The sequence below is a fragment of the Lagopus muta genome, chromosome 11, assembly GCF_023343835.1.
Source record: "Lagopus muta isolate bLagMut1 chromosome 11, bLagMut1 primary, whole genome shotgun sequence".
In the NCBI taxonomy this organism is placed as follows: Eukaryota; Metazoa; Chordata; class Aves; order Galliformes; family Phasianidae; genus Lagopus; species Lagopus muta.
In genome coordinates this window covers 11,863,104-11,889,570 of record NC_064443.1, presented here as the reverse complement: position 1 = coordinate 11,889,570, position 26,467 = coordinate 11,863,104, and the positions used below count along the sequence as shown (strand labels likewise).

The 26,467-nt window shown below is 35.7% G+C and overlaps 1 protein-coding gene across 5 annotated transcripts in view; it reads left to right on the top strand.

The window, feature by feature from the left end:
- Positions 1 to 26,467, top strand: part of CFAP20DC (CFAP20 domain containing) — a 62,973-nt gene that overhangs the window by 180 nt on the left and 36,326 nt on the right. For 2 of the 5 annotated variants that reach the window (XM_048957894.1, XM_048957897.1), the window contains exons 2-8: positions 4,628 to 4,721; positions 6,591 to 6,680; positions 7,165 to 7,258; positions 9,191 to 9,263; positions 21,066 to 21,180; positions 22,277 to 22,433; positions 25,130 to 25,294. In XM_048957894.1, coding sequence (XP_048813851.1) covers positions 4,701 to 4,721; positions 6,591 to 6,680; positions 7,165 to 7,258; positions 9,191 to 9,263; positions 21,066 to 21,180; positions 22,277 to 22,433; positions 25,130 to 25,294 — 715 coding nt within the window. In that variant the 5' untranslated portion in view covers positions 4,628 to 4,700. The other 3 variants (XM_048957896.1, XM_048957895.1, XM_048957899.1) reach the window with 3 other exon arrangements.

Genomic DNA, 26,467 nt, shown 5'->3' with positions numbered 1-26,467 from the left:
CGAGACGGCGGAGGGGCGGGGGAGCGGCACGGCGTCAGCGCTGTTGTGGCACCAGGGGCTGTGCGGGCTTGGTCCGTTAAAGCTTTGCTGCTGGCATAGGGACGCTGGTAGTCTTGCTGTAGTTTATTAATGGTCTTTCTCCCCGTTTATTATGTTAACTTGTGTGTTGAGAAAATGTATTGCCGTGTTGCAAACCCAGCTTTAAATATTCAATATGTGAAATTCATTTGTCTAGAAGATGCTAAAACCCTTCAGCAGTGATGAACTGCTCTCCCTGGTGTGTCCCAGCCTGCCATAAATCAGCGCTGGCTTTGGGCCCGTGATGGTGAGCTGTGTGGATCAGCAGGGCTGGCTCTCAGCACTGTTCCCTGCCAAAAGCAGTGGGCTTAGGGCATTTTTCAGTGCAGATTAGTGGTAGGTGTGCCTTAACTTTGCCTTACACTTTTGTCTTTGGAATAGAAAAATAAACACAGATTTTTCAATTCTGGGACACTGATCAGAAAAAATAGTCATATGTTTGTGCACGTGGTCCCTTTGAAGTCAAGGGACTGGCTGTGACTAGGAAGGTTTTTCTGTTGTCTCACTGTCTGCATTGGGGTTACAGCAGTACTCAGCAATCAGTAATATAAAGAAACACAGAGGTCTGCTTACTGTTTGTTTAAAGTGTTGGAAGAAGGAAAAAGAAATATATATAAGGATTCCCTAGAACTTTTGCCAGATCCTGAGTGGTTCATAAGAAAAAAAAGGATTTGGGGCCATTTGGACTGCTGCTGCTTCGCTTTTGGTTTGGGAAACATTGTGAAACTATCAAAGTCAGTGTACAGATCAAGACCTCGTGACATAAATCCTGATAGGAATCTGTTCTTCCAAAGATAAATATATTTCATTGTTACATAACTTTATAAACTACATTCCTGATCGTTTGTTGACTGATATTTAAAGCCCCTATTTCCAATTGAACAAACATACATGGTTCAGGGTAATAGAAAGTAATCATGATCGGTGAAAGAAACATATGGAGCTGCTGAACCACAGCATTCTACAGAGATGTCATTAAGAGCCTATTTATTTGAAAAATACACAAAAAGTAGAGGACTTATATTAAGATGCCATATAGTCCCTCTTTTTTCAAAAATAATCCCTCTGGATTTCAGGTAAGCCCTCTTTACACGTTTAGGCTTTATAAAGAGTAGGAGAAGGAACAATGAAAAAAAGGAAAATACTGCAACTATCAGTTTTCCAACATATTCTAAAGCATAGTTTTCTTTAACTAAAAGACAACATATTTAAGGCATCATCAAAGCGCCTCTTTAATATTATCACTGTAATTAATTACACTGTAAATAAGTAATTCACTTAGTATTTTTAGTAGCTATCAATCTTAATAGCAAAGGTATTCTCTAATCTTTTGCAGTAATTTCATGGAAACTGGGAACTAACAAGTAATATGTGATCAAAAATATCTCACTTGCAGTCTTTTGTGCCTGTATGAAAAGCAAGCTGACTTTTCCCTGATGTATTCGCAGTAATCAGCTTTGTACTGTAAATGAGTTGTTGCAACACAACTATTTACCAACTTTGGATCTAATTCACCTTTAGCTGAAGTTACAAAGAGCCATGTCATTTTGAATTTGAGTTAGGAGGCTTTTCTAAATCTGTTCAAAATATATTCTGCAAATTAATAATTAACTAGCATATACGTGTGTCCGTTCAAAAAACAACTGCTTTGGTGAAAAATGTTAAGCCATATTTTAAGCAATATGCTTTATTTGATGACTTGAATATTAAAGATTTCTAGTTGTGAGATTTGTAGTCCCTCAGTAAGTGCTCTTTGCCTCACAGATTTTTTGCATTTTTATTACCACTGCACTTTGCACTTACTGTTATCTCTTTGTATATATTTCTGTGCTTTCTGTGATCCATTGAAAGTCTTTATCTGATCATGTTCTCAACCTTTTCTTAAGCACATCATCTCAACTTTTCTGTTCAGGCACGTTTTCTCCACTTAAAAATGATCAGCATAAGGGTCTTACTGTGATATTTACATGTCTCCATTGTGTTTTACCAGTGCACGCACACTCTTTTGTGCTCAGAGCCAACCAAGAACTATTTCCATTCAATACAACGTGGAGATGAATTAGCACGATGTCAAGCCAAAGCTAATAAGCACTGCTGAGAGACAAAGTGTATTAGTACAGCACTGAACCCAATATATCAACATGGCTTCCACCTACCTTGTACTTCACACAAAGAATTTTGCACCTATTTTCAAAACTGCAAGCTGTGCTGTTGGTGGATTGGGTTCTGTGAAAAACACATTATGACAAAACAGTGAAGAAAATAAAGAATTACTTTCCATATCTTCTGTGTAATTCTAAATACAGCAGTACGTGCGTATGCTGCAGCTTCCTGCCCTGCCTTCCCTCCTGAAAGGTGCTGTGCTAAGGAGGATGGAACTCGGCCCCTTCATAATGCATGCTAATATTTCTTCCAAAATATACAGTATGACTACAGTCAGCAGAAGATTTCTGACCACAATAACATTGGTAGTAATCTCTCAGAGACAAGCTGTTCTGTTCAGTCCTAGGACTTCATACAGTGACTCAGACCTAAATAAATGTGAGGAATCCTGGTATATTGTTTTTCCCTGAGGTATAATAAGGCATGGCAGAGCCACAGAATACATAAGGGTTATGTTAGATGCATGATGCCTGGCCAAACTGGAACTGAGTTTTAAAGCAACAGTCAAAGTAAAGGATTTGCTCCAAGGAAAAATAGCGTCTTCCTTTGTACCTCCTTCACTCAATAATATCTATAGCCTAGGAGGCCAAGACTTCCCGCTTTCCCTTCACCAGCAGTCCTTCACATTTAGCTCTGGCAAAGGGAATTGAAATGGTAGGTCACTAAGATTAGTTCCTCAGTGTCATTACTTCCCACTAAGACATGAGTAATGGAATTTTGAGTAGTTTGGCCTTGCCCAAGGCTTGTAGGTTACTGCAAAGATAAGACTGCCAAAAAAAAAAAAGTAAATAGTGATTTCCCAAACAATATGTATGCAAAATGAGTACATACAGAAGGAATAATACTTGTTCTAGAAATGCTTTCACATTTCTGAGCTATTAGTTTAATGCAGTCACTGTTAAAGGGAAAAAAATAGATTTTATCTGGAAATTTTAGATAAAAATTATGTAAAAAAGCAGAATAATGCAACTTGTCTGTTGGATGTGGGGTGACAGTATTAAAGTAACGCAGTCAGAATACTTACTGGTTTTTGATAGGCTCATCACAACTTCTGTGTTTTCTAAATTTCATTTTATTCCTAATCAAAAGGTTGAAAATGAACTGATGTTTCTGGCAGCAGCATGAAATAAGTTTCTAATTTCTGATTCTTCTTTCCATTTTTATTTCATTTAGCATTAAGACTTACAATAATTGCCCCTGGTTAAAATAGGATGCTGTTTAATATTAACAGATTTCATCGTATTTCCTAAGCGAACGGTGATACACTTTCTGAAATAGAATGCTGTTCCAATTCCTCAACTGTTTGAATTACGAAGTCGCTGAATTCCTAATCTATTTGCAGTTATCTGACATTTCATAATATTGTAAACATTTTGTCACTTTCTGGTTGTGAGAGCTCAGCATTGTAACTAAAATGTTCTTGAGGAGTCATTCTTATATTCTCTTGGTCAGCATGTCATTGTTTTGATCTTTAAAAAAGAATTTCAGGCTCTGAAGAACTCCAGAAAGTGAAACTAATTCTGTAAGTACTCTGTGCTGCAGTGAGGTACATAACCAAGTTACATCAAATGAGCTAGAGGCACCGTCCTGTGAAATGCTGCTTTCTGTGTGTTGATGAGCATTCTGTTTCCACAGGAAAAGCGCCTGTTACCTCTTGTGAGTGGTTCTTCCTGTTCTTAAGACAGACTTTTATGTTCAGGGTCCCTTCACTTTCTGCTGACTTCAGGTGAAATTGCAGATACTCAGCATGATCAAATAGAGAAGTGGGAGCCTTCCTTACCAATCCCTTCACTTTCTACTCTGATTCTCCAACTGCTGGCATCCCTTAACTCTGTTGACATTAGCAGCTCTCAGAATAGCCAACAAGTGCTCAGTTTGAGCCGTAGACTAATCATCCTCAAAGGAGACTGCTGAGTTTAGAAGAAAGATCATTTTGCCTAAGAAGTCCCTGCCAAAGATCTCTAGATGGAGTGGTTTCTATTGCAGCTGTTCTGTATGACTGTTTTCCTGTATTAAATGTTGAGCCCCTCTTAATGGAGTTCTGATGTTTTCCAGTGAGCACTGGTTATCAAGGAATAGTTTTTAAAACTGTGTATGAGAGGTTATTTTCACACATTTTTAAAGCATGAAGCTTCATTGTTAAAAATAACAGCTAATGATAAAATTAGTGCTTTAACTTGGAATGTAAGGAAAGGCAGCATTAAGCAGCCAATGTATAAAAAAGTATTATCTCTGGTAGCCCCGTAGCCCTCCTATGTGGTTGATTTTCTTCTCTTGGAAAATATTCAAGAGCAGTATTCATATCTTTTACAGTAATTGTGGTTTTTTGCGTTCAGATTTTTTTCATGTCAAATCCTGTACAAAGTTTTTATTTTTTTATTTGCAGGGTAATGCATGTCTTTACTGATAGAAAACCTGAAGTTGGTTTTTTTTTGCTGTGAAAGCTGGAAAACTGGAAAATGTTCAAAAATCAGTATCAGGTAAAACAGAAATAGTTTTATTTTGTACCCTCATTCATTTCATCTTTGAGAGAACTCAATTAAAATGGCTTATTTGCAAGGAGAGGAAAAGTCCAGATACAGAAATGTTTTATCTGGTTTAACTGTTCAGTATTTTTACAGAAATGTTGTGAAATAGTGGGCACCTGCTGGTGCTATCAGGTCTGAAATAGATACCAATGGAGATAGCAGCAGTTTCTTATCTGCTTCTTTCCATATGGGCCAGAGAGGGTCCATCTCCTCCCACCCAGTCCATACCCCAAACTAGCATTTCTGAATCAGTCATGCAGTCTGTCTCAGCTTTATTTGGTATTCCTGCCCTGCAGGACTGTACTCCCCCAAAGATGCCTCCTACTGCCCCATCAGTTTCTTGCATAACTCTCCCAACCACCCATGAGATCCAGCCATCCATCACAGCACTGTCAGTAACTTCTGTCAGCCCCTCACATCAGTGCTTGTTATGTTCAGCATTCTCTCACGTCACGTCTGATAGTTTTCTGTGTCCTTTTCAGTCAGTTTAACTGAAGCAGGGTCTGCAAGGGCTGCAACATTACCAAGATGTGTATGTTTACATTTTGGACAAAACTCCACTTGTTTATAAAGATTTGCTACAGACATACACTAGTTGGCAGATAACAGTTTTTTCTAACTTTCTGACAGCTTGAGCTGATAGTCCTTAAATATGTCTGATAACATTCACATCAATAATTCATCATATATTTTAATTTTTTCATCCATTATGAATATAAAATATGTATATTAAAGATGCTGTTTATGGAATGCCTTTTTAAATCTCCTTAGAACTTAGTTTAGTCACTGGGGTTTAGCTGCCACTTGGGGGAAGGGGGATACAGGATGGAAATCTATAGACAGTGCAGAGTTTATGTTCCCTGAAAGCATAATTTGAGCATTTATTTTGTTGGCAAGACTGCTCACCTCTCTTGCTCATACTGACTTCTGTACAATTGTTTGGGCAGCTGAGCATAAGGAGCATTGGGAAGTACTTGCAGCTAAGAATTAGAAGGGAGAGATGACAGTTGTAGAGATTGGTTGTGTCAAAGGCACTGCTGAAAAAATGTTGATCAAATGCTGATCGTAGTCTGAGTCCATCAGAAAATATTTTCTATGACTTGTAACATGAAAAAAAGCAGATAATTCCCTAAGAGCTGCTATAGCCTGTTTCCCTAAATGTGCATGGTTAGAATGTTTGCTGTCTAATAGGGCATGTGCTCAATGTAAGGAGTTTTTATCTGGCAGAGGTAACCATAATCTCTTTCCCATATTATTTCTCTAGTTCCAAATAAAGGCTGCAGCAAAGTGCTGCTTTTATCTGTATGCAGTGATCCTGTTAGCATCTGTCTCCTATCAGGTCACTTAATTCAGCCCAGAAATTTTTTATGCGTTTTATGAACTGCTCTATCAAATCAAGCTGGAATTTAGTATCTACTAGTAATGTTACAGGGAGATGTTTTTGACATACTTACGTGTGTAGACAGAACCAGCATGACTAAATTAGTTTTCTTAGGAAATTGGACAAAACATGAAATATACAAGGGATTTTTTAACATTTAGAAGTATGTTTTAAATCTCTATTTGGAGAGTTGTAGAAATAGAGCATATCTAAGTATAAGTGGCCAATCTCCAGCATCCTCTCAGAATTTTTACAATAGATTTGCTCTTTAGATCCTCTAGTAAATACATGTATTGTTATTAATGCACTTGTCTGACCAGTAATACTGAGCATAGTAACAGACCGTTGTGGGGCAGGATCGGTCCTTATATTCTTGATCAGTGATGATGCTCTGCTGAATATTTGATTCAATTACGCATCCTTAAACCATTTTATCATAGGGTGGCCCATCTGTTGAAATATTCAGTGCTCAAGGCAAAAACCCAGGAGCAAAATGGAGGATTTTTGGTAATCCATCAGCTATTCGGAAAGTAAGTTTTTAATGAAATTTATAAATGTTACAGTATGGAATTTAGGAAAAGGTAGTGAGAGTTTTAACCTGACTGTGGAGTTGCCACAATTCTGTCATATAAGCAGTCATAATTAGTCATAACTAGTATTTTATTCCTGTTTGCAGACTGTGTTTGTTGCAGTGTAATCTTACAGTTCAAATATTTAAAAAGGACTGATTTTAAAAGTAATTTTACTATTCTATACCTAATGGATTGAGTTAGTCCTACTAGATTGTAGATTGTGTTAGTCAGCACTGTTTGTTCATAATATGAGCAAGGAAATGACAGATTTTGATGTATTGCATTACAACCATCATCTCTGAACTATCATACTTGCTGTGCTATGTCTTACACTGAATTCTGCTGCTGTATTTAACTAAAACTGCATGTTGGCGATATGGTTGATTGTAAGGTGAGGAATTATATTATAATGCTGATAATTATTTATTGTTCTTTTTTGTAGGAATACGATAAAGAAACAAAGGGCTTTGTTTTTGTACTTGAAGGAAGCAGTCAATTAAACAGAATGCAGCTACCAAAGGAAACCAGACAAACTCGTAAGTATCAAAGAATGAAATATCTGTGGTGCTGTTCTGATTATCAAAGCGGTTATCTTGAAATGTAAAACTTTATTCTCCCTTCATTTGGGCTTAATTCAGTATTAACAAAGTGGTTTTTCATCAACTTCCTAGGAGATCAGCTACAATTAAGTAGAGGGCAGAGAAAATGCCCTATTGAAGTTCTTTATGGAAGGTGCTTGGTCCCATTCACATTGTCCTTGTTCACCTGCATTTGTTTCTGTATCTGATCCTGCTACACACTGATGCCCAGCAAACTAGTTGTGATGCAGTTGGAAAAGGTAGATAAGCTTTAGGAGTATGGAGGACTGTGTTGAAACACTTTTTCCACTTCAATTTGACTAATAAAAGATGTCATCACAATGTATAAATTATCTATTAACTGAATCACCTTGTTGTGACTTTTCACTCAAAAAGGAATCCCAAAAAGCAGCATGAATAATGCTGTATTTTTATACGTTCTATATTCCTTATTCAAGTATGTCTTTGTTATCGAGTCAAAGTTCTTAGCACACCAAATTATAGTCAAGTATGTTGCATTTCAAGAGGTAGATCTGCTTGTTAAAATCAAAATCATTATATTCAGTGGACAAAAAGCAATCATCTTAACTCATGCCTTAAATTCCACTGCAAAGCGTTGTGGCTTATAAGGCTTATAGCAGTGTTCTATGCTGGTTTTTAGATTTAACTACTTGATTTTGAAGAAAAATTGAGATGGTGATTTTAATTGAGTGAAACAGGAATCTTCTAATACACTTCTCATGCACACTATGCAATTACCAATTAATACTATTTATCTCAAACTTACATAAAAATAATGAGAAATTGTTTAGTTCGGTCATGCATTAAAGCTTTGAAAAGTAATCTGATTTTCATGGAAGAACTTTAGTATTACTTTCAGTATCATAGATATTAGACTAATGTATCCTTCTGGGAAATCCAACTTTAATTTGTCTACTGCCAATATTAAAATAAACTATTACTGTCTAAAATGAGGATTGAGAGTTACTGTTGTGGATGATCACAGCTCAGAATAGTTTGGTTTTAAATTAACTTCAGCTAGCACTGTGGTACCATAGTCAAATTCCCATCGTGTGCCAGTTTTGTCTCTTTCTCTCTTCAGGTATGTGCCTGAAGTATTTCATTTTTATCAAATACATGGTCTCCAAGTTGTAGTGCCATCTAGCAATACTCTAAAATAAAATACATTAAGTATATAAATACAATTTGAAATCTTAAGCTGTCACTTCAGCATTCTTTAGAAGAAAAAACATTGCTGTTGAATATTCCAAGGCAATGAACACCAGTATTTACCCTCACTGATGAAGTAGTTAATAAAAAAAATGCAACATTCAATTCACACAACTTTATACTTTGTTTTCCTTTAAATTCTAAGGTTCACAGAAACCTGAGAGTTTTCTTGCATTGCCACAGTTAAGCCTCCATTGAATGTTGCTGTAACAAGCTGGATTTGTAGTCAAGGTTGGGGTTTTTTTTTTTTTTTTTAAGAGTCATTTAAGAAAGATTTTAGAAAGTGTGAATTGTCAAAAATGTAAAAGGGAACTTCACATGACTTTAAGATATTCTTGATATGAATGTATTACTTTATTTTGCAATTAATACAGGATTTTTGACGTCCACATGCTCTTGGAATGCAATGTAGAATTGTCATTAGCAAATAAGTTCCTTGTATTTCATGAGAATTCCTGTGAAACTACAGATGAAACCTTTAAAACAACACTTTCACTGCAATTTTAATTGGCTTTTTTTTTTAATGTTCATGCATTTCATTAACCTAGAAAAATGGATCTTGCAGAAGCATCACTACAGAACAGCACTGCAGTTCTTGATGGTGAAATATGATGCATGCACAGAGGACATTTTTGATTATTTTTTTCCCCCTGTTTCTAGTGGGACTGATTCAACCATTCCTGACACTTCAGATTTTGGTGCCATTGGGACAAGACTTCTCCACTGAGTTACTGTAAGATGCATAATATTTCCTTGAACATTTAATGTAAAGTGGATGCCTGATTGCAGCCGTTAATTGTAATGGCAGATTTTCCATTAAAGCACAGTGACTTATCAAGTCAATAAGAAGTAATTAAGCTAATGAGATCATTATTTCTTGGATATTTGAACTGCTGACATTCCTATGAAGATGGAAAAAAAAAACTTGAAATTAAGAACAAAGATGGTAAAATTCTGAAGAAATGGGACGTGAATTTATTGAACAAAATACTGGCTCACATAGATCTCCTGAAAATTCATCTAAAAAAAATTATAATACCTATTCCCAGGGTCCTTTGCTTCATGGCAAAATATATGTATATTCTGATAATTGGATCAACAAAAGAAATATTATGCCATTAGAAGCCCTGCTAGTATAGACAGGTTAAATGATACATAATTAAGCTGAGTAAACTCAATGGCGAATTTTATTTTTGTTTGTCTTTCTGTACTTTTTCTGTTCTTTGATGAATTTCCTGTTTGTAGTTCTATTTACACTTCCTGCTCCTCTGGTTTTAATTGCTGTATCACTTTGAAAAGTGAGTAGCAAAAAGGATTAAATAAACAAGATACGTCATGCAGAAAACAGGAACCAAGTACACAGATTTGCTTCTCACAGGCTTTCTACAGACAGATGGTAGAGGCTTAGTGCCAGGTTTGTGAACATTTCTTTAGATTGCTTGTGGTTTTGTACTGGGTTTGGTTCTGTTAAGGTTCTGCTGCTCACCTACACCTCTTACCAAGAACTTCACTTTTCTTCCACTTCTTTTCCCCATCACTTGCTTTTATTTTTAAATAACTGTGAGAATTCCAATTTTCTACCACTCATTCCATCTTTGTCTGCCCTTTCACTTTTGAGCTCATATCTTAGTTCTCTCCTCTTATGTGCATTGCATTTACCATCTATACTGCTGAAATAATCCCTTTTAATGTATCTTCATAGTTGTTGGGGTTTTTTTCCTACAAAAGAATAAATACTAATTTAGTGCTGCTTCACTACTTAATTATGTTATGATAAAATTGTGCTTGTTCTGATGATTACTTAAGTACACCATGCATTTAAAGTAAATGAAGCTTCCTAAAGGTGTATACACAGAAGATAAAAATTTATTTGAAAAAATTGATGTGTTGCATTGGAAATCAGCTGTAATTTATTGATGTGCCAATAAACTATGCAAAGTCTTGCAAAATAGACACTGCATTTCATGCTGACAGACTCCTGGTAGTCCTACCACTAATAATAGATGACTACCATTCACTTTTTTTTTTTTCTAATATTTTGAAATAAATCTCTGGCTCATTTGTGGAATAACGCTTTTGCTTCTTTGAGTTTCATGGTTCAAGGTGGATTCTTACATATTCCAACTATTTACTACTGAATCTTTGAATAGCTCCACATGAAAATTTGTAGATGCTGCTTGCTATATTACATCTACTCTAAGTAGAGAAAACAAAAACCACACTTTGCCAGGTTTTAAGAATCGTACATGCAATGCTCCATGCAACATTTCTTCACCTCCCATTCTGCATAGATAGGAATAGCTATGAATTTAGTTTGAGCATCATCCTCTTCTGGATTTTTTTTTAGTGATTCATCAGCAAACAATTTCTGCAAGGCCATTTATCTCTGCTGGCATCAGTGGAGCTCATCCTTCCAACTTGCTCCTATGAACTGGTCATGTGAGATTCCTGTCATAAATACTAAATGTACAAACAACTGTTTCAGTTATCTGTCTTGCTTGTTGTTTGGAAAAAAAATAAGCAGAAATGTAGATATGTTGTTATGGGGCATTAATAGATGAATATCACCACATGAACAATCTATGTATCAATCTGCTTAACGGATATGTAAAATAAATTGTGAATTAAAAATCTGGTGAAGCAAAACAAAATCCAAACCATGGTGATGAGCATTTTATGCATGCAGCCTTTTTGAAGCAAATAATAGCAAAGCTATTAGTAATTCTGGGTATAGCCATCTGCTGTAAATACAGTAGCTGGTTGTTAAACCCTCAGCATTACAGATTTTGCTACCTTTCTGAAATGCAGAAGTAACTCAGTGTTTGGAAAATATTTGTGCATAAAAGAAAACAGCATCTGGTTGAGTTAGTATTCTTGGTTTAGTTCCCAATATATGGACATGTGCAGGTGCCAGCACTTCTGCTTGGCATCTCTTCAAGCACAAATACATTCGTTCTTCTTAAAGTACTCTAATGCCAGTCATTTGTTATACTTCCTTTTTTTACAGGTTTGTTTTATATGTTCTATGTCATATGAAATTAGTAAGTTACATAGTAAGTTTCATAGCAAAGGAGTAGAGCTTCTAATGTGAGAAAATAGACTTCTACATTGTCCCATTGCTACCCCAACAAAAGAAAATGCAGAGAAAAGTGGAGTTGTCTGAAGCACGAACAAGAATATGAGCTCAATTTCTGGTTAAATACTGAAGCGCTACATAGGCTTGTGTGCATCCTTGTAATTCTCCCTACCTTTTCTCTTCCCCAGGTTCTTTTATAGAGTGTGTGGGAATAACATTTACTAATTTATTTTGAAAGTAGATTATTAAAAGTCAACATTGATAATGTTACTTTTAAACACACAAAGATTTACAATAGGAGTGAACTTCAAAATATATTGACCTATCAGGCTAGTTTGTGCTGACAGGACAAATTTAGTGTTTGTTGAGTTATCCTGATGCTGCATAGAGGTCAGTTTAAGAGAGAGAATGTGTTTGACAAAAAAAAAAAAAAAAGAGAAGTTTCTCAATTCTGCATTTGGGTGTCCAGTCAGGATAGAAGTATGCAATAATAAATTGTGTTTCAGCTTGTGTGTTCAACTCTGTTTTTAATACATATTTCTAACTCATTCCTGTCAAAATACTCTGCAGAGAAAGCCAATATCATAATCTGTTATGGAGAGGACTCTTCGTGAATAACAGTTTGGATACAGAACTGTGTTGTGATGGAAGGAAAGTATTCTTGTCTAGATGCTAACAAATATTTACTGAGTAGAGGTCAGTCCCCATTACAGCACCGCCTATTTTGGGTAACAACTTGGAAGAAGGTAGGAATGAAATTTGCCAGGGGTACCAAAAGCTAACAACTATCCAACTGTTATATAGATACACATGTCTTTTCCCACATTGGCAAGAAAAGTAAACTCAACTGAAGGCTTATCAATACCACTTCAGATCTTTCAGATTACATGGCAAGTCTTGTTTTTGTTTTTGTTTTTGTTTTTTAAATCATAATAATCGTTTTCCTTCATCTGATATCATTAGTGGAATTACTCCCACAACTGGTTCCTCCCTGATTCTTGACAGCTTTCTTCTCAATTCGCTGTAGTTACATAGAGATACTAGGGTTTGTTTCCCTTATTTTCTCCTCACAACCATGAATCATTAGGAAAAATATAAGAAAATGCTGCAGCCATTCACAGAATCAGATAGTGGTTGAATGTGGAAGAAGCCTCCAGAGACTGTCTAGACCAGGTTAGAAGTCTCAGCAAGGATGAGGAGTCCACAGAGAATCTGAGCAACCTGTTCCAGTGCTCAGTCACTCTTACAGTACTTTTTATTTCTATTTATATAAACCTCCCATACTGATGGGATTATTTCACCCCGTATGCAGGACTTACATTCTGCAATTTAAAGTTGAGAATCTGTATTTTAAATTTGATCCCTCTTTCTCTTAAAAAAGCTTCTGCATGCATCAAATTTAAGGCTGGTAGTTATTCCTTGTTCACATGTTTGGGGGTTTATAATACAAAGAGATACTCTTGATTTACCAAATAAGTGAGAACTCAGTTTTAAACTCCAGAACATTCATACTAAGTTTTAAGAAGTTTTCTGTCAAAGTTCAGCTAATTACATATAGAGGATCCTGCAGATGAAAAGGGCATGAAATGCCTGCACAACTTAGGCATTTGCACCTGCTCACAGTAAGTTTTATTGCAGGGCTTGTGAACAGTTCAGTAGAATATAGATTGTTACACCTTATTTCCATTTTTCAAACTGTTGTTTTTGAAAATACAGGTTTATTACTTTCAAATCTTCAGTAAGCAGAACTGACTACATTTATATTGCTAATTTATTCACAGACACCATAATAGCTTGAATTGCGAGTTACATGCTATAATAATTAGTCATCCTCTTAGCTTTAGCAAGAAATGTGATAAATTATTCATCTTAGTCTAAGGACCCAGCATGTTTTTAGGTACAGAACAATTAGAAAAATGAATCTTTGTCTTGCAAAGGTTAGACCAGCCTTTCCAAATTAGAAGCAGAACACACGCTAGTTCTACCACATTCTTCTAACTGTATTGAAGTTAATGGAAAAGACTGAAGGTAAACTTCATATAACAAATTCATCTGGTGAGATTATTTGAAATTCTGATGCTTAGCAAGAATGAGGTTTGCTCCTTGAATTTTTTTGAGTCAAGCATGAAATATGAAAACACAAACATTCTTAGAATATGTTAAATTCTTTAGCTTACTGCAGAGATTAACTCATACTTGTACGTAAACAACTTATTTTTTAATCATTCTTCCAGTCATCACTTTCACTAATGGAACAGCACAGCATGGATGGTATTTTAGGAAATACATTCCAAATGAGCAGTGTTCTACTTGTCAGATTTGAAAGGATTTGTGCAATTATCATAGAACTGAAAACAAAATGCACAGTCCTAGTTTAAAAATCTGTCACTAGTTAACCCACATTTGTTCTGAAAGAGGGTAGTTGTTTTTCTACTGCCTAATCAGGATAAAGGCTTTTTCTATTGTTTGAGCTTTTTCTTAAAGCTTGCAAGCATCCAGATTTACTTCCTGCCTGTTTGAAGTATCTGTTTTCCTTGGCTCCCTGAATTTTTTCAGTATCACATAGTTCCCATTCTTTTTTCTCCACAATTCTCAATTCCCTGTTACCTAAAGATTTTTATTCTTGCTGTGCCTCTTAAAAGCTCTTCAGTTCTTAGTTCATCTTTCCCCAGTACCTCTTGAGACCATCTGGATCTTCGTTAACACCCTTCTCTTCTGTGCCCTTCTTGAGTCCATATCTGAGCACCATTTGGGGGGTAATGCTGGATCTTTCTTTTTCAGCAGCCTTTCAGTATTTGAACGCATACCCCCTCTGTGCAGCATGAATCACTTGTTTCTCTGAAAGTTACTGAAAGGGGAATTGGTGATATTTGCATGGCTGAGCAGATAAAGATGTGCACAAAATTGTTTTCTTGGAGAAACTGGTACCGCTTCAGCCAGGGCTCTCTCAGACATTGGAACTGTTTCCCTTCAACAGCTATAGACTTTTTAACATACTTATGCAGAAGGTTCTTCCATTGAACCCCTCTCCCTAGTCTTCTGCAACCATAGAACAAGAATATTCTCTAAGCGGTAATTTCTTGTTTCTCCAGTTATTAAAAGGGAGAATTGAAAATGTTTCTTATTTTTTAAGATAAAGAAGATTTAGTTAAAAACCATAGGTTCTAGGTTTGTTTCTAAATGGATACACTTACCACTACTGGAAAGAAAGAAGTGAAGATGGTGGGGCAGAATACACATCCTGAAACACCGAGGAAATCACTCACACCTGGAGATCCAGGTGGCTAAAGAAGTTGAGCATTGTCAATTTCCAGTTATTTTCTTAACAGTCTCTTCTATAATAATTTATAAGGAAGTGTATGTTAAAAAACTATCATATCCTGATATAATTAAATCAGAGAAGACATATTTCTGAACAATACATGAACTTTCAGGTTCTGAATAGTTTACAAAGATGGTAAACTGCTGAGAGCAAGAGCAGCTTTTATTTATCCACAATACAGGTAGAAGAAATAGCACTCAAATAAGTGTAATTACAAAGGATTGTGAGGTGCATCTTTTCAAATGGCAGCAGCAAAGAAAAACTGTGAGCATTCTGACAAGTTAATAGTTCAGGAAGACAGGAAGAAAAAAAGTAATAAAGGTCAGTTAGAATGTCCTCTTTGGAGGTTTAAAGAACTACTTGAGTCAATCCCTCAAACTGCCCACCCCTTTTTCTTTTGCAGTTCAAAGAAATGAAGGAGTAATGATTGTTTACCTAAAAAGAAAATTGCTGGCAAAGCTGTGATCTGACATACAGCAGTAGTGATCATAAGTAAGAGCAGAGTGAGGTGCACAGTGATTCAAGGGCTTGCAGCCTTACAGAGTGGTTGTCTCCATGTAGGTCTCTCTGTCCCAGTTAATGCTTAAAAGTAATATTTTCCAAGTCATAGGAGGACTCAGTGTGGGAATGAAGAACTGAAGCAGGGAAGTAGGTGACTGCTGAACAGGTGTTATTAAGAGCAATAAGGAAAGTAGAAACATCTATTATGAGGTGTTTCTAACACTCAAGACCACAGACATTAAGTTTTTGAATGGCAGTATTCCTTCATAGTCCTAAGAAATACCCTGAAAGTAATTATTTTGACCCGTACCACAGTGTCTTTGCTTAATTATGTTGATCTGTTGGAACTAACGGGAGAGATGTTCTCTTTTGTTAACTTTCAACTTGCTAGGGAGCAAGTCCTTTTCAACTCATCACATAGGTATGCAATTTAATGAATAGAGTATATCTTAACATGGTGGTAGATTGTGTCCTGTGATGTTACAGAAATATTAGCTTTTTTTCTTTAAGACTTAAAATAATGTTAATTATATGTATTTTGGCTACTAGATCAATTTAAGTAACTTCAAGTAAACTAAATCCTGTGTATGGTTGTGTAAGGACAGGCAGCAGCAGATATTTGCTTTAGACCCAAGAACAACAGCAGTACAATCCAGAAATAAAGAAGAAATCACTTACCTCTTTCCAGGGATCAGGACTCCCTGAACACTCCAAAGCAGACAGTCTCCAAGTAGACATACTTCTCTTGCAGCTGCTGGGCCTTAAATGCGGTTAGGGAGGGGGTGGACCCAGGGTCACACACATGAATTGCTTCCACCTGTGCTCTCAGGGCTGGCTGCACCCCTTTGCCAGGTGCTCAATCACTGGTTCAGGTCATGACCTAACAGTTGCCATCCAGTTAGTTGGTAGAGTTTGTTGTTCAAAACGTTCAAGTAAAGTAAATAGCATGATCTGGTGTGAGCAAGAAAATGTAGTTCTTTTCAAAGGGCAGACTTTTTAGCAGTTCATATAACTCTGTAATTAGAATAAATGGATTAAATGTGATACATTTGTTTATAATTAAGGTATTTATTACATACATATAGCAGGTGCGAATATAACCTTTTCTTTGTAAATATGAAAGGACTGATTGTCTTTCTGAAATAGATAAATTTATGGAATGAAAAAGAAAGTGCAGAGAATAACAGTCAATAAACTGAATAACAGAGACAACAGAATTAGCTACAGGCATAAATAAGTGCATGGTAAGGGTAATTTGTTTTGATTCTGGAAAAGATATTTGCACTGAACTTTCCACTTATTAATACTCATTAGAATGTATACATGTATACTTCATCCATGCTGAGGAAATCAAAAACTATTTTCTAGAGTTACAGTTTTCTAAATGAATTGATAGAGTTGGCTGTGTTTCAGAAGAACTTCCCATAAACAGAATTTATTATAAAACTGAGAGAGAAAAAGCCACACAGATAAGGTGATATCAAAACCAAGATGTTAACGTATTAATAGAAGTTCTGTGAACGTGTTAGAAGAATTAATGACTGCTTCAAGAATGTTTTGGTTTGGTTTTCTTGGTTTGTTGGTTTCTTTTGGAATGTATACAGTTCTAAAAGTAATGAAATAAAACTGTCACAACAAATTATTCTTGATCACTGAAAATATCAGCTCATTCTTTCAGTTGGGAAATCAATGGCAAATATGTTGATTATCTTGCTGAAAGAGCTCAGGAGTCTCCAATTCTTCACAATTGCTTATATTTGGAAAGCACTTCTCTTCTAGCAATCAGATTTCCTCATTCTCTTTTAATGAACCTGACACCGATCGTACTGCCATTCTATGGATGCTGTTTAAGAAGAGTTTAGTGGGTGGTTTTTTGTTTCCTTATTTGTTTCCAGAAAATGATTACCAACATAGAAAATTTCAGTATATAAAATGAAAGGTGGTTCTTCATAACTTACTCTCTAGGCCCAGGTAGCATGTGACTCTCTTTCATCTCTTGTTCTGTAGATATTTGATTGATTATCAATGTAACTGTTTCAATGACGGCAAAACTCAGTGCTCTGGATTTCACATGATCAGGCCACCAGTTCAGTAGCTCCTGTTTACAAGTATTATGTAAAATAAAACATGAATGAAATAGAAACTGTCTCTGAAAAAGCAAATTTGAGAATTTGTGACCGTGGCAAATCGCAAAACCATTGATATTTCTTTGCTCTTTCTGTCTCCAAAATGGGATGTTGGTACTACCCAGTATTTATGAAGAACATCACTTTTATAGACAAGAAGGCTCGAAGATGACTAAAATCTAATATGCCAACATACTAATAGTTAAAATGTACCTGTTTGTTTCCTGCCTGGATTTTGACCAGGATCTGTGGAAATTTCTGTGAATAATAAATTGTATGGCAATTGTATGCTTCTTGCATAGCAACGTTAATAAAATACCCACTTTCCTGTTTGGTAAACTTTCAGGTTAAGTCATTTATAAGGAGAAAAAACACTTTCATTTTAAGAACAAGTGAGCCTGATAAATGAAGCATTTCTTCAACAGTCCAATGTCATTTTTTCTAAGTTCATTTTAAGCCTTGAATTGAACATTAACAAATGGTTATAAATGATTATACATACAACAAAGTGAATAGGTAATCTGAGAAGATGAGTTTATCTATACTCTTGGGTAGCTGTTACTATTTACTTGCAATCTGGCTACAGTTACCATTGTGAGGAGAATAGTCAATCAAAGTAGAATATATAAAATAAAATTGAAAATTGAATTGGAAGGTAATTTTACTTTCAAATGATTTGCAAATGTAGATGTTAAGTGTGAAATGAATGCAGTTAATGGCCGTAGCTGGGAGAGTTATGCACCTGCTGATCACAGGAATATTATTATAAATGAGGTTGATTTTCCTGTTGACTACCTCATTTTTCTCAACATGGTCTCATTACTTTTCTATCACATCTGACCCTTAGATATAAATACTCAAACACAGATGTTGTAAAAATATATTAACTCCTATATGGATTTTTTTTAATATGTCTTTGAAAATCAGGAAGCAATGTAACTGAAGAGTCTGGAAGTTTTACCCCTTCCTGAATAATTTTCTTTACTGTCCCAGCAAATATTTTATAGAATTTTAAGACCCTCTTCTTTCTTCAATTTTGCCCCTTCTCCAAAAGTTTCACCAGATTTCTACTGTAAAATATAAATATTTTTATTGTTTTAAATTTATTTACTGAAATAAGTTTTAAACTTCTTTAGGTGTGCTTATAACTATATATCTAGGGTTTGCCCTGGCATTCATTTATGGCATTCATGCCATCACAAAAAGCATCTTATTTTAGATTGATGTTTCAGAGCGTGATATAAACATGCATAGTTTTATCTAATCATGTTTTTATTGCACTTTGGAATGTAGCTAAGCTGTACATTTACTAATAGCCTTTCTACTGCAAAGGTACCTACTATGTTTCAGGAGGGAGAAAGATAAAAATTTAAAGATATAAAAATAAACTATGACATTTCAACATATTTCTTGAACTAATATTATGAAGTGAAAAAAGGTTTCTCTTGCCAGTTATTCAGAGATGTGCATAGTTTAAGTTTGGGTTGGTACTGTTCTGTCACGACATCTTTTATATCAGCATTTTGCACTGCAAATAACTGTGTGTTTCAGCAAGAACACTGTTTTTGTTTGGCGCTCCTACAACTGCCTGATTCAACCTAGTTGCTCAGCTAACTGCATAACCAAGACATTAGAGGTGTTTCAAACAACCACTACTGCCATTCTTTGGAATTCTTTGGCACCTCAATTGCACAGCACTTCTGAGCAGCAAGATTGAGAACAGAGTGGAGAGTTTCTGAAAAATGCAGTCCTATGCTTTCACCAAAGTGTATAAAAGAAGCAGAGTGATGGATGGAGCTGGGCCTGGATCTGGGGCGCAAGTTTAGCTGTATGGCCAACTTGATGATCTTAGGGGAATTATTTGGCCCCAATTTCATCAAAAGTAAAATCAAGCCCAGAATCCTACCATTGTAAGACACTTTCAGATCTTGTGATGAAAGCACTTTTCAAGAGCTTGATGGTATCATTCATCCATTCATAAATATACATGCAGCTGATACTGAAATCTCCTGTTGATGGCAGTGCTGAGGACGTAATGCTGTACTCTGGCACAGAAATGATATTTCTTTCTTCAAGATGCATTCAGTTTATTTGTGGAACTACTGATCTCTCAAAAGAAACTGCTAGTAGACTCTTCAGTTCTGTTTTGATTCACCAGCCAGTCTTATGAGGATGAATAAATCAGAATGGGAGAGCGAAGATCCAGCAAGTTCTGGAAGGCCTCTGGACCTCTTTTACTTTGTGTGATGTTCACAACATTAGTGGGAAAATAGAAGGAACTTCTATGTTTTTATCTAGTAGAACCCTCTGGTATTCACTTAATTGCAATTGTCTTGTACTGAATGATCTCCTTGTTGAAGTCTTGAATTGCCAAAAATAGATGTAAATGTAACACAGCAGAGTGGATGCCTTTCTCACTTGACCCCAGGAATCCTGAGAACATTTCAGAATGTTTATCAGGAAATTTTGGGTGACAGCATTTCATTAGTTCAGCAGCAGGTAGTCCTTACTAATTAAAAATATTTTTGTTTAAAAAAGAAAAAAGAAGTAATCTACAGGGTACTCTCACAATTTCAATTTAAAGTCTCACAAGCCCAGAATTTAAATCATAATTATTTATGAGTAATTACTTTTTAAAAAAATAATAGTGACAGAAAGTTGTTTACAGTAATTATTTGTCACCTTCTCAGAGGGGCTGCTAATTATAGAGAAATACCCATCTGTTAGAAATGGGGTTGTTCAGAAATACAAGAAAATTTATCGTGATTTCCCCACAGAGACTGCAGCCTTTAAGGTCTGTTATTCAGTATCATAGAGTGGTGTTGTGGGCCAGTATCAACGTTCTGCTGCTCTCAGGAATTGAATAAAGCAGAACGTAAGCAGTCTCTTTATCAGTTGAATGCAAACCTAGTGTTTGTGATCATGGCTGTGGTCTAAATCTATTACAAGTGTTCAATTCAGTGTCCTTAGTGTCATTGTGAGACGACCTGAATAGTGAACGATGCACTTCTGTATTATGTTGTACACGAAGGTGTGTGTCAGAAAGTGAAATGAGCAGACGGTCTTATGTTTAAGAATGACAGGGGCTCTTTTCAGGAAAGGAAAGCAAATAATGTTTTTCTAGTTAGAAGGTGACAGTGTATCCCAAGATAACACAAGCTTAAGGGGAAGAAACAAGTGTGATTATTAAAGGCTACTGGGTTCTCACTTCAAACAAATTGAATTCTTTCATAGTCTAAAGAGCTATGGAAATCTAGGAAAGAGTGTAGACTGTTGAAATAAAATTAGCATGTAAAGTGATTTTATATATGCAGGAATATCACCACCAAGGTTGAATTTGAGAAAGAAATCTCATTACTCATCTTGTAGAAAGGAATTCTTAAATTCTCTATTTGCTATCACTGACACAAAGGTTCTGCATAAGAATAGGGGTTTTTTGTGATTGCTAAAGATACTGGGTTATTGAATTGACAAAGATCCATCCTGTTCTCTCCTGCTTTTATTTTGCAGGATAACTGATTTAGGAAATATTAAAAGAAGATTATATTTATCAACAGTCCACAAGGAGTTGTCTGTAACCCCTCTGCATGCAAAAATTCCTCTGTTTATGATCAGGCGCAAAATAGTAGGTATTTGGGGAGTGTTCCTTTAACTGTGGTTGAGCAGAACTTTTTTATCAGAAGGATTTTATATAAGTCTACAGACCTGTTGAAATTACTGTTTGCTTCAGAGCGCAATTGATGCACAATATGTGTGTGTCCCACCTACTGGATGGTATGAGAGCCACTTAATACTGTTCTCCAAGATTGATACTGTTTGTGTTGTGTTTATCTGTCACTTTTACTGTCTGTTCTGCCTGTGGCCATGTCTCTCATTCTTCTCTATAGTGCTCCTGTTCACACGTACCTTTTCCTGTAGTGACCTTTTATAACATATGCTGGAGCTGCAGCTGTCAATTATAGTTGATGACTACTTTCATGTGCTCCAGGTTTCTCCAGTTTCTAGAATATATAAAACACTATATATCAGCCTGTTGAAAATAAAACAATAGCTGTCACATTCTCCCTATTGTTTTCTCCCATACCCAGCCAGGGCACATGATAATGCCTGTCAGGATAGAAAACCTGGGAGGTTACCATATAACCTTGTAAGAACTTGAGTCTTGAATACCTCTTTAGAAGAGCTGTTAGAAACACAGGTGAGCATAGCTCTTCTTAAACATCTCAGGCTCTATCTGGAAGACACAAAGCCACAAGAAGACATATTTTGTTAGTTCTCTTTTTAGTATTATTTGCTTTATGCAAAACCTTTTTCCTAGGAATATACTGAATTTTATTGTGGTCCATATCCAGATAGATACTGTAGCTACTCATTTGTGTATTATAAAAACCAACAATATGCAAGTGGAAAATGGTCATTAAACATTTTCCTCACCAGTTGCTTATTTTGAAATAGCTGCAAAATGTGTTGTGCGTGTGGTAGGGAACTGAGCTCACTTGAACTGGCAGTCATTAGGTTGTATGTAGTGAGTTACTTACATAAATAGTTGTTGCAAGCACAGAAACATCTTTTTAAATATCAAAATGTTATGCACTTTGGGTCACAGCCTGCAAGGATCTAATACTCCACAAAGGCTTCATTTACTGAGATCTGTACACTAATACACTTCTGCAGTGATAAGTGTTTGGGTTTTATTCAATAATTTTGCTGCTTCTTTCTAGTGGTGCAACTTGTGTATTGACCTGGTAGCATTCACCAGTGAAATATTCAGAGGAGCCATCTTCCAGTCCTTGGATGGAATTATTATTTCAGCTAACTGTAAGCTGAGGAAGATCTTCACGTTAAAATCCAAGCCTCAAGATACAGCTGAAGAAAATGGTGTGTTATAATTGCTTTCTAGTCTTAATCATAACTGTTTATATTATAAAATCAAAAGCTTCCTGGTCTTCAGATTTACAGCTTGAAAAATTATCTGACTACCTGAAAATTAAAGGGACAGGGCAGTGTATTAAATCTGTTCCTGTTGGACTTCAGGTGACAAATATATGAATGTTCCTCTGCTTAAGCATCAACTTCATTGAAAGCATCTTATTGAAGGAATTCTGACAAGATTTATGAAGTAGAGAGCATTTTTTTCCAACAGTGCCTTACTCTGATAGAAGGCAAAGTTTGGGCCAAGAAGAGGGTGTCTGAAAAGAGCATTTGGCTACTGCTGGTCTTCTTTGTTGCACAGTTTCACTGCTGCTGAAGGATTTCTTTTTAAATAATCCAAGACAAAACTTGAACAAAACAGCATCGTGTCAAACTATCGTGAATTGTCTGTCTGTGATCCTTAGTTCTTTTATCCTGAAGTATCCTTGTTCGTTGGGAAAATAATAGTGGTGGTGGACTGAAAAATTAAAGATCGTATTTGTAATGGAGCAAGACAGTGCTCAGAGGATACTGGTCTCCAAAGTAGGTTAGTGGGATCATAATGCTGTATCTTTTTTTTTTCCAAGGAAGAGAACTTCATTCATCACTGGAATTTGCAGTAATAGATGAGAAACTGAAAAAGCACAACTGACATTATTTATTTTAGAAGAAAATAGGTCTAGTTCAGCATTCAGAAATGCAGTTTCACATATTTTGTATCTTTCAAAGGAAACTCCAGAAACAAAGGGCTCTGGTTTCTGAAGGAGAGATGTTTAGCAGGATTGTCAGTGTAACAAAATGCGTCTTGCATTTGGAAGACCTAAACCAGGAAGGGAGAGTAGGTAATCATTGTGATTACTCCATTTTTTTGTTTGTTTGTGAGCTCGGAAAAAATATTAATTCACTAAATGACTACAGAGAAAACTCACTAAATTCTCAGCAGAAGCTGCACTGAGAGGCAGCGCTGGCTTTAATTTAATTTAACTCCATCAGCACATTTTTTTTCTCTTGTCCATTCTAAACAGATTTTGAAGTGAACATAAACGGTCTAAATGAGTTCCAGAATTCCAAAACATAGTTAACATAATGAGTAGACAGCTTTAATGAACTGTATGCATGGTAAAATATTGCACTTTTAATTACTGGATTATCATTTCTATGATTATTACACAGCTGGTGGGCATTAGTATTTTCTGTGTGCTTATGAATTTCCTTCTGTAGGCAAGGCTTCAAATCAGGTTTCAGATGAAGGTTTAGCTGCATAAAAATAGCACGATTCTTCATACTCAATTACAGAAAAACAATAAAAGTGGTTTTTTTGTTATTAATTACTTTTCAGTTAATGAATTGACAAAGCTTTTTTTTCCTATCAGATGGCTGGGACAGTTCAGCTCTGAGTGCAGTGATGGTGTGACTTGTGGCGAGGGTTGAGCTCTTTGCTTTGACCTCCTCAGTGGTGGGAGTAGTGTTCTCAAGGTTAACGTGCTGCTCTTCTGCAGTACTGGTGTATGCTGTGTACTGTATTCTTACAATGATAGCAAGTAGAAAGGAGAAACCACATATACTAAGAAAGTATTTTTGAATGAGATCATTGAAATGGAGAGGGAAATGGAAATGGAAGAAGAATTAATCTCCTTTGCCCTGTGGTATTGAGGTATATAAGCTTGATATACACCTCATTTCCGACTTCCATGTAATTCGAAGGCTACACGTGTTTTTTTATTACTATGTATTGTCTCACTGTAGTAAATAATATATGGGCTTGGTGAAAAAATAGCAGTTAATACTCATCTTGGCTACATAAGTATGACCACTACTGTAATGTGACACGAGACAGCTGATTTTTTTCTATCAGATACTCAATTCTTGACCCATTATTTGTGTTTAGTTTTGGAGTTATACTTTCCTCCTATTCCAGGAAAACTGGCTAACATTCTTTAGCTTATTACAGTCTTGTCTCACAGGAACTTGTAAGAATTTGCATCAGTACTTCAGGAAGGGTTCTGACTCTGAAAATGTTATTTTGTGCAGAACAACTTTCATAAACTCAGTTTATATTGGTTATCAAAAGGAAAGCAGTAAGATCACGTTCTACCAGTACCTGCTGACACAAGAAGAAATAGGTTGGCAGCTTTTTGGTTTAGTGTAGAATAGTGTATACAAAGTTTGGAATTAAGTCTTGTCCAATTTTTCATTTGCATGTGCAGGACTTTGCTATTTGCTACTCCAGTACCACTGATCTCTGGAGGTGCCTTCCAACCCCTATGATTCTGTGATTCTGTGATACCACTGTCATTATTTACTGCCATTTTCAGAAGTTCAGTTTGTCTAAAAATCAGCATATCACAATTAGAATGAAAACTATAATTGTAATAAAATATTAACAAAATGTATTTTGTGTCTCTGTTTTACGTTGTTTGTTCATTGACAAATCAAAAAATTTGTTTCACTTGGCTATTCTAGCCATTGGTGGTATTCTTTGGCTAAAATCATAAACAGTACTATCTTAAACATTAAGATGTTTATTCTCTTCAAAATTAAGAATTGTAGCAAATGCTACAAATGATGGTAATCTACAGTATATGTTATCTAATTACCTAGAAATGTAAAGCCAATTTTATGCCAGTGTCACCTGAGAGTGAAGACAATTTTTTTTATTCTAGATACGTGCCTTGTGCCATTTACTCCAGGTGAGCCCACAGGTGTTATGCCTCGATCCTGCCAGCTAAATACAGACGTGCCACAAGTTACACAACTGCTGAACTTGGCTAAAATTCACAAGCCAGAAATAAAATGCAGGAGTTCTCCAGTAACAATGCAAGAAACAGGTATTCTGTTGTTCTAAAATACTGCAAATGGGGTCCACACAGCATGCATACAGATAACAGATGTTTGCTGAAAAAGCACGTTATATTTTTCTATTGTCTTCAAATAAAATGTAACGACTCTTAAATTAAACTTATTAAGTACAATAGTGTGAGTGATGTATCCAAACCACTAGCAGCAAAAAGTTTGTTTGAAGCTAGAAACCTCAACATCCCTGGCCTATGTGAAAATGAAACAAATGAAATGGCTTTAGCTTAAAGATTAACGTTTATTTCTAACCTCATCTTACAAACATGACGTACTTCCAGACATGCATTTCAAAGTTCACACACCAGGCTTGCTTGAAAATGGAAGCTTTGGTATGTTTAATGAAATTTCAGTTGGAGGATGGGTTTTTTAGCCACTAAACATTTTGTTTATTTGATATTCAAAAGACCAAATTATTTTTAGTCTCATCCACTTTTAATTACACATATTATTTCATTATGCCATCAACACACTGTTATGTGTTGATGTAGGTAATTAATTGCAGTCAATTAATGTGTTCATAAACAGAAATTTTCATGCAAATCAGATTTTATAATTGGAGCTAACAACATCCCAAGGTAGTCAGCAAATTAAAGAAATTGATGTTGGGTCATCTAATCTTGTGAGATGGCAGCTGTTAGCAGGAACCAAATGTCACATCACAAACAAAGGAAAAAGCTAATGGCAGAAAGTGGCTTCTTTTGTGCTTATTAGCACAGTAATCTACAATATTTGGTGATTAATGCACGATCTTTTTTTCATTTCTGTGTTGGCAATGGAAGTAGAACTTATCTAGAATGAATATTAATCAATTCTATAAAAAGGCTTCAGAAAATCTACAAAATGTGTTTCTACTTGATTTCTCTTTGCTTCTTGAAGATGTCTCATCTCAAAAGGAAGGTAGTAATTTAACACTTAAAGTTGTAGCAAGAAAAAAGCCTTCACACATTGCAAGTTTTAATTCTAAATTAATGTGAGGTTACACTAATTTATTTAGCAGCTCTGGGAAGAAGAATCCACTGACAATCATTTTTTATTTTGCAGAGCAGTTGGCATTTTCTTTCCTTGAAAAAATTATAGCAGAAATCTTTTAAATAGTAAAAAATATCAATAAGGACTATTATTTATTTATTAGAGCTGTTTTTTCT